General features: G+C 49.3%; 1 protein-coding gene across 2 annotated transcripts in view; it reads right to left on the reverse strand.

The window, feature by feature from the left end:
- Positions 1-1,852: 1,852 nt before the first annotated feature.
- DTX3L (deltex E3 ubiquitin ligase 3L) overlaps positions 1,853-9,157 on the reverse strand; it is a 20,759-nt gene continuing 13,454 nt past the window's right edge. The window contains exons 3-6 of one of the 2 annotated variants that reach the window (XM_040441100.1): positions 4,273-5,688; positions 3,581-3,798; positions 2,138-2,251; positions 1,853-2,083 (exon numbers count right to left, since the gene is read on the reverse strand). In XM_040441100.1, coding sequence (XP_040297034.1) covers positions 2,182-2,251; positions 3,581-3,798; positions 4,273-5,688 — 1,704 coding nt within the window. In that variant the 3' untranslated portion in view covers positions 1,853-2,083; positions 2,138-2,181. Of the gene's footprint in view, positions 2,252-3,580; positions 3,799-4,272; positions 5,689-9,157 lie in introns of both variants that reach the window. The other variant, XM_040441099.1, reaches the window with a different exon arrangement.

Below are 9,157 nucleotides of genomic sequence, written 5' to 3' on the forward strand. Positions count from 1 at the left end.
TAATGTCTGTACACAGTGACTGCACCAGCAGAATAGTGAGTGCAGCTCTGGAGTATAATACAGGAAGTAAATCAGGATCAGTACAGGATAAATAATGTATGTACACAGTGACTGCACCAGCAGAATAGTGAGTGCAGCTCTGGAGTATAATACAGGATGTAACTCAGGATCATTACAGGATAAGTAATGTATGTATACAGTGACTGCACCAGCAGAATAGTGAGTGCAGCTCTGGAGTATAATACAGGATGTAACTCAGGATCAGTACAGGATAAGTAATGTATGTACACAGTGACTGCACCAGCAGAATAGTGAGTGCAGCTCTGGAGTATAATACAGGATGTAACTCAGGATCAGTACAGGATAAGTAATGTATGTACACAGTGACTCCACCAGCAGAATAGTGAGTGCAGCTCTGGAGTATAATACAGGATGTAACTCAGGATCAGTACAGGATAAGTAATGTATGTACACAGTGACTGCACCAGCAGAATAGTGAGTGCAGCTCTGGAGTATAATACAGGATGTAACTCAGGATCAGTACAGGATAAGTAATGTATGTACACAGTGACTGCACCAGCAGAATAGTGAGTGCAGCTCTGGAGTATAATGCAGGATGTAACTGGGGATCAGTACAGGATAGGTAATGTATGTACACAGTGACTGCACCAGCAGAATAGTGAGTGCAGCTCTGGAGTATAATACAGGATGTAACTCAGGATCAGTACAGGATAAGTAATGTATGTACACAGTGACTGCACCAGCAGAATAGTGAGTGCAGCTCTGGAGTATAATACAGGATGTAACTCAGGATCAGTACAGGATAAGTAATGTATGTACACAGTGACTCCACCAGCAGAATAGTGAGTGCAGCTCTGGAGTATAATACAGGATGTAACTCAGGATCAGTACAGGATAAGTAATGTATGTACACAGTGACTGCACCAGCAGAATAGTGAGTGCAGCTCTGGAGTATAATACAGGATGTAACTCAGGATCAGTACAGGATAAGTAATGTATGTACACAGTGACTGCACCAGCAGAATAGTGAGTGCAGCTCTGGAGTATAATGCAGGATGTAACTGGGGATCAGTACAGGATAGGTAATGTATGTACACAGTGACTGCACCAGCAGAATAGTGAGTGCAGCTCTGGAGTATAATACAGGATGTAACTCAGGATCAGTACAGGATAAGTAATGTATGTACACAGTGACTGCACCAGCAGAATAGTGAGTGCAGCTCTGGAGTAACACGGATTATATCACGTCTATGTGATGTATCCTATTATGGCCATCTTCATAAACTGCAGTTAAATTAATGAGAATTGAAAAAAAAAGTGGTGTCCACTGTATGTTTTTTTTTGCCAAGATGGGGTCTCATGAAAACCACATGTCTGCAGACACACTTGTGTGGGTGGCAGTTTTCCCTATTGGCGGTCTTGGATTAGCATGCGGTTGTCGTGCTGCTGCAGTGACACGGTTTATGACATACAGCTCATGCAGTAAGCACAGTATAGACTACGTACAGGAAGAAGGAGCAGAGTCCGGGGTGCTGGCGCCACTTTATTTGTTCTCAGGACATCTAAGCCAATCACAAAATTCAGAGAGACCCCATATAGATCCGAGTCCCTTATATAATGTATAGTGAATCACCCAGAGAGACCCCATATAGATCTCAGTGAATCACCTGGAGAGACCCCATATAGATCTGAGTCCCTTTATAATGTATAGTGAATTACCCGGAGAGACCCCATATAGATCTCAGTGAATCACCTGGAGAGACCCCATATAGATCTGAGTCCCCTATATAATGTATAGTGAATCACCCAGAGAGACCCCATATAGATCTCAGTGAATCACCTGGAAAGACCCCATATAGATCTGAGTCCCCTATATAATGTATAGTGAATCACCCAGAGAGACCCCATATAGATCCGAGTCCCCTATATAATGTATAGTGAATCACCTGGAGAGACCCCATATAGATCCGAGTCCCCTATATAATGTATAGTGAATCACCCAGAGAGACCCCATATAGATCCGAGTCCCTTATATAATGTATAGTGAATCACCCAGAGAGACCCCATATAGATCCGAGTCCCCTATATAAATGTATAGTGAATCACCTGGAGAGACCCCATATAGATCCGATTCCCCTATATAAAGTACAATAAATCATTTCACTCGACTCCTTTGGCTTTCAGCTCATCACGGACGCGCTTCAGATACTCAGGATCCGGGTATCCAAACCTGCGAGAACAAGATACAAGGAGTTCATAAATGTATAAAACTGGAAATTGGAGACGTAGGAAAAAAGTGGCGTCCAATGGAACGCTGCAAAAACGAGGACAGAAGTTGTGCGCCCCACTATGACCAACAACGTGGCCCCCCAGGAATCAGGAGATGTTCTGTGTATGGATAATCGTATAGCGGAGGGTCCAGGGTCCGGCCCCATTTTGGCCATTTTATGGCTCTGGCTGAAGCTGGCAGAAAAACCCCAAACTGCGAAGGGAGTTGGAGAAGAGATTGTCACGCTCCTCGGTCAGGGAGAAGCTGTAATAATGGACTCCCCAAACTTCCAGAGGAGGACGCAGCGCGTCACATAGAGCTGTAATCTGGAGCCTGAGCCTAAAGTAAACCACAATTATGGCACATTAGACCACGAGGCGTGCACATGGGGCGCGCTACTACTGTGCCAGATGTGGTGTTTTGACACAGTTTTATAAAGCTTGCTCTTAAATCCATGAACGTTCCTCTGTATAAATGGTGAACACCGGACTAGTGATGAGCGAACTTCTGTTTTCAACTTCGGCGTAAAAGGTTCGGGTTATCTAAGAACTTTGTGGTAACGGAATCCATAACGGAATTCTTAGAGAACCCGAACCTTGTACGCCAAACTTGAAAACAGAAGTTCGCTCATCACTACAGGGGACATATACATGACATACTCCCTCCAGCCCCCGTCTTCCCTCCCTCCGGAACCCTCTGTCCCTCCCTCCAGCTAAAACCCCCGACCCATCCTCCCTCTGCTCCCCGTCCTCCCTTCTAATGGATCCCTCTGTCCCTCTCTCCGGACCACTCTGATCCTCTGGACCCCTATGTGTTCCCTCCAGCCCCATCTGTTCTCCCTCCCCCAAGACCCCTCTGCTCCTCCTTCTGGACCCCTCTCCCCTCCCTCCGGACGACTATGCCCCTCCCTCTCTCTGGACCCCTCTCCCCTCCCTCCAGACCACTATGCCCCTCCCTCCGGACCCCTCTGCCTCTCCCTCCGGACCCCTCTGCCCCTCTCTCTTTGGACCCCTCCCTCCGGACCCCTCTGCTTCTCCCTTCGAATCCCTCTCCCCTCCCTCCGGACCACTATGCCCCTCCCTCTCTCTGGACCCCTCTCCCCTCCCTCCAGACCACTATGCCCCTCCCTCCGAATCCCTCTGCCCCTCCGTCCCGATCCCTCTGCTCCTCCGTCCCGACCCCTCTGCCCCTCCGTCCCGACCCCTCTGCCCCTCCGTCCCGACCCCTCTGCCCCTCCGTCCCGACCCCTCTGCCCCCTCCTCATAAATTAAACCCCTGTCTTTCTCTTACCCGGCTGAGCCCCCGGTTTGGCTGGTTTTATGGTGGATATCATTCCAGGTCACGCAGTCTGTGGCGCTTGTCGTGCGGGAGTCTCCCACGGTGAAGATCAGCTTCTGATTGAAGGCTTTCTTCAGCAGATCCAGAACCTCCCTGCCCTCCGTGTTATTCGGTAAGTACGCACTGCGTTGAGTGCCACGGAACCCCTTCCCGGGGTTAGGGTGGTCGTTCTGAATAAAGGAGATGATAAAATAATGAGTCACCGACCTGCGGAGTAACAATGACCACAAATATGACAACGAGGCTCCAGGACCTTCGGCCATGTTCAGACCATGTGTGATTTTGCTTATATAAAACCCCATTCACTTCTATTGTACATTACTGCTGATGTTCAGGGCAGAATCAACACTGAAAATCTGCATGAAATCCTCCATGTCTGAACAAGGCTCTAAAGAAGCCGGACGATGAGGTGGATTTTTCATTGCTGACCCCATGTTGTTAGGATATACCATCAATGACTGATCAGTGAGGATCTAATAGCCGGAACCCCACAACATCGAGCTGGGAATTCTCATCACAGCATCTGGTCAGGGTGTGTCAGCGAGGAGCCCAGGGGCCCCAACCAGTGAGCAGACATTGCTGGTGTACCCCATCCGTATGCAGCGCTCCCCAGACTTCTTTAGCTACGTATCCCCTACACTCACCTGCTGAATACCGCCTGGGATGTCATAGTGAATTGTGATGCTTCCACATCCAGGATATCCGGGCAGACTCACAGGTGAGGTTGTCTCTGTCATAGTCCCCGCAGGCTGGTTCCCTATGACAACACCGTATGGGACAGAGCACACCGGGCAGACTGGCTTCACCCATTGCTGGAGACAATCAGCGCAGAATTCATGTTTACATTTCTTCAGAACTTTCTTGTTCTTCATCTGGTCCAGGCAGATTGGGCACTTCTCCTCCTCCTCCTCCGCACTCGTCTTTCTGTCAGGGGGATTAGTAGTGTCCATGGCCTCGTCAGTGTCGCCTCCAGAGGCAGCAGTTTGTATCTGGAGGATCTGCCGGAGCTTCTCTTCAGCAAAGTCCAGAAGGATTGGAGGAGCGATCAGGGTGATCGAGCCCTTCTCATGCTCCAGAATAACATCTACTCCCCCCTTCCACAGCCTCGAGCTGAACTGGGCGAGCTCTTCTTCTCCAATTCCCAGGGTCCCATTGATGGTTTTTCTCTGAAGGTTCATGATGGTGCTCTGCAGGAGGCTGGTGAAGCTGTGACAGGCATGTGCGCCCAGATCCGGGGCTCCGCTCATGGCTGTGAATGTGACACTCACATTCCTGTCTTTATCTTCTTCGTCCATCCGCACGCGGTACTTCTGCTGGAGCTCCTCAATCTCTCTGGACTTTAATTTCTTCAAGATGTCCATGTGCCTGGCGTCTACTAACACCTCGCTCTTTGTGTCTTTGGACGAGATGGTTATGACTCTGCGTGGCGGTGGCGGTCTGCTCTTTTCCGTCTGTAAAGCCTGAACCGCCAAGGCTAATTCCCGTTTAGGTCCTTGGAGAATTATGCGACCTCCGTCCACTATGACCAAGGTCTTGTGATGTTCCTTCATGTACTGTTTGGTGTCTTCTAGTGAAGCTTTCATGGCAGATATCGGTGCTTCCTTCTGGCTCCAGTCCTTGGCTACAGACTGAACCTTTTTGATAAAGATTTGCTTTGCTTTTACCACTGAGGAATTTGTCCCAAGAGGCTTCAGTTTGATGTAAGTGGCGTCCTTGGACCTTCTCACTTCTGTCACCTTCACGTTAAACCGATTCTCTATCATTGCCACCTCCTCTCGGTAAATTGCAGCAAAGTATTCATATAAAGCTGTTTGAAGATTCAAGCACTCATCTCCATCTTCTTCTTCGTCCACCTCATCATGGACTGAAGGTGTTACAGCACCCCCAAGCTTCATCTGGAGGAAGTTATACAACTTTCCTATCATCTTGTAGTTTCCACGGACCTCAACGCTGGATTCAGACGGCATCATCTTCAGGGATGGAAATGTTTGTCTGATTTCCTGCAAGATCTTCTTAGGGAACACGTCTGTGTTTAGTATTGTAGAAGTCTCCAAAAATATCTGGAAAGTAAGAAAAAAGCAACTGTGAGATGAAGCTGAAGAAGAGCACACCCTCCTGTGCACCGTTGGCTGGGGAACGTGCGGCCTGACCGTCCTGTGCCCATCTGCTGGGGATTGCCTAACCCTCCTGTGTCCCGTCTGCTGGGGATTGCCTAACCCTCCTGTGTCCCGTCTGCTGGGGATTGCCTAACCCTCCTGTGTCCCGTCTGCTGGGGATTGCCTAACCCTCCTGTGTCCCGTCTGCTGGGGATCACGTGGTTCCACCCTCCTGGGTCCCGTTTGCTGGGGATCACGTGGTTCCACCCTCCTGTTTCCCGTTTGCTGGGGATCATGTGGTTCCACCCTCCTGTGCACTGTCTGCTGGGGATAACATGGTTCGACCCTCCTGTACCCATCTGCTGGGGTTCGCCCAACCCTCCTGTGCCCATCAGCTGGGGATTGCCCAACCCTCCTGTGCCCATCTGCTAGGGATCGCCCAACCCTCCTGTGCCCCGTCTGCTGGGGATTGCCCAACCCTCCTGTGCCCCGTCTGCTGGGGATCGCCCAACCCTCCTGTGCCCCGTCTGCTGGGGATCGCCCAACCCTCCTGTGCCCCGTCTGCTGGGGATCGCCCAACCCTCCTGTGCCCCGTCTGCTGGGGATCTTATAGCCTGACTCTTATGACAGGAAAGAGCTATTCTCCACATCTCCAATGCGCCTGTTCCTCGGAGCATTATGACGTCATCGCGCAGGCGCAGTGGAGATGTCTGAGCAGGGAAGCGGTCAGACATTCACTGCGCATGCGCCGAATACAGGCGCTCACAGGGAGGATCGCATTCAGGAGGAGATGGGCGGGCTGGAGGGACGCGCTGGGCGGCGGCAGTTTATGAAGGTAGACCGAGCCTCTAGGTGCTAATGACGCCTCCATAGCACCTAGAGGCTCATTAGCATATCTATAAAAGTTCTTTTTTTAGCGAAACGGCTGCCCCAAAACCTATTATATTAGGATGGTTTGGCAGAGCAATTATGTGAAACGAAGTGGTAGAAACCCTTTAAATTCACAGCTAATTTACCTCAAAAGGCTGACTGCGACCTGACGGCGCAGTGTGAAGAGACACTAACAGTAAGAGTTTTTTAGGCCGGTGGACATGGGCTCAACACATGATGCGACTACAGAGTAGCGCAGGAAGAGGGTGGAAAGTAAGAGATCTTCAGCCAAGTATGCGTGTCACGGCCAAAGTCACAGTGTAGCCCGAGCTCATCGGTATTAAGATCAGGGCTCCAGACTAAAAAAAATACCTAGTAGCCATTGGCTCCTGAACTGAAAAATTTAGGAGCCAAATAAAATTTTTCGCCAAATCGAAACCGAATAAAAATTTTGGTATCGTGACAACGCTACGCCGATCAGATTGGAGTAGGGTTGTTTCGATACCAAAGTTTTGATTCACTTTCGTCACCATAAAAAAGTATTGCGATACTCAATACCGTGCAAAAAAAACACCAAAAAAAGCTGCGTGCATTTTATGAAACGTTCGGCCCATAATAGAACAGTCCTATCCTATTGTTTGGGGTGACAAGGTGACAAAAAAATGGCGAATGCTCACCGCGTAGGAGATATTTTTTAATAATTTAATAGTTTGGACTTTTCGGACGCAGCGCTATGTAATATGTTTATTTATTGTTTATATATTTTATATGCAAAATTGGGAAAGGGGGGATTTAAACTTAATATTTTAGGGTACTTTCACACTAGCGTTTTTCATTTCCGGCATAGAGTTCCGTCACAGGGGCTCTATACCGGAAAAGATGTCTTCAGGTCAGTCTTTTTGACTGATCAGGCAAAAGATAAAACCGCAGCATTCTACGGTTTTATCTCTGGCGAAAAAAACTGAAGACTTGCCTGAATGCCGGATTCTGCATTTTTCCCCATAGGAATGTATTCATCACTGTGCTCATCACATGATACATCACATGATCCATCACCATGGTAATGGACCATGTGATAAGCTCAGTGACGTCACCACAGGTCCTGAAGAAAGAACAGGAGACCGGCAGCTGCGCGATCAACTGGAGAAGGTGAGTTAATTAAAAAAAAAAATAATTTTAACCCTCATTGGCACTGCGCCAACAATGTTTATTATACTGGGGGGGGGGGGGGGGGGCGCCGCACTCAATGTTTATTATACTGGGGGGCCGCACTCAATGTTTATTATACTGGGGGGGCCGCACTCAATGTTTATTATACTGGGGGGCCGCACTCAATGTTTATTATACTGGGGGGGGGCCGCACTCAATGTTTATTATACTGGGGGGGCCGCACTCAATGTTTATTATACTGGGGGGCCGCACTCAATGTTTATTATACTGGGGGGGGCCGCACTCAATGTTTATTATACTGGGGGGGCCGCACTCAATGTTTATTATACTGGGGGGGCCGCACTCAATGTTTATTATACTGGGGGGGCCGCACTCAATGTTTATTATACTGGGGGGGGCCGCACTCAATGTTTATTATACTGGGGCGGCCGCACTCAATGTTTATTATACTGGGGGGGGCCGCACTCAATGTTTATTATACTGGGGGGGGCCGCACTCAATGTTTATTATACTGGGGGGGCCGCACTCAATGTTTATTATACTGGGGGGCCGCACTCAATGTTTATTATACTGGGGGGCCGCACTCAATGTTTATTATACTGGGGGGGCCGCACTCAATGTTTATTATACTGGGGGGCCGCACTCAATGTTTATTATACTGGGGGGGCCGCACTCAATGTTTATTATACTGGGGGGGGCCGCACTCAATGTTTATTATACTGGGGGGGCCGCACTCAATGTTATTATACTGGGGGGGCCGCACTCAATGTTTATTATACTGGGGGGGGCCGCACTCAATGTTTATTATACTGGGGGGGGCCGCACTCAATGTTTATTATACTGGGGGGCCGCACTCAATGTTTATTATACTGGGGGGGCCGCACTCAATGTTTATTATACTGGGGGGCCGCACTCAATGTTTATTATACTGGGGGGGGGGCCGCACTCAATGTTTATTATACTGGGGGGGGGGGCCGCACTCAATGTTTATTATACTGGGGGGGGGGGGGGGGGGCCGCACTCAATGTTATTATACTGGGGGGGGGGCCGCACTCAATGTTTATTATATACTGGGGGGGGGGCCGCACTCAATGTTTATTATACTGGGGGGGGCGCACTCAATGTTTATTATACTGGGGGGGGCCGCACTCAATGTTTATTATACTGGGTGGGCGGCCGCACTCAATGTTTATTATACTGGGGGGGGCGCACTCAATGTTTATTATGCTGGGGGGGGCCGCACTCAATGTTTATTATACAGGTGGGCCGCACTCAATGTTTATTATACTGGGGGGGGGGGCCGCACTCAATGTTTATTATACTGGGGGGGGGCCGCACTCAATGTTATTATACTGGGGGGGGTGGGCCGCACTCAATGTTTATTATACTGGGG

Source organism: Bufo bufo, chromosome 7, assembly GCF_905171765.1.
Source record: "Bufo bufo chromosome 7, aBufBuf1.1, whole genome shotgun sequence".
NCBI classification, from domain to species: domain Eukaryota; kingdom Metazoa; phylum Chordata; class Amphibia; order Anura; family Bufonidae; genus Bufo; species Bufo bufo.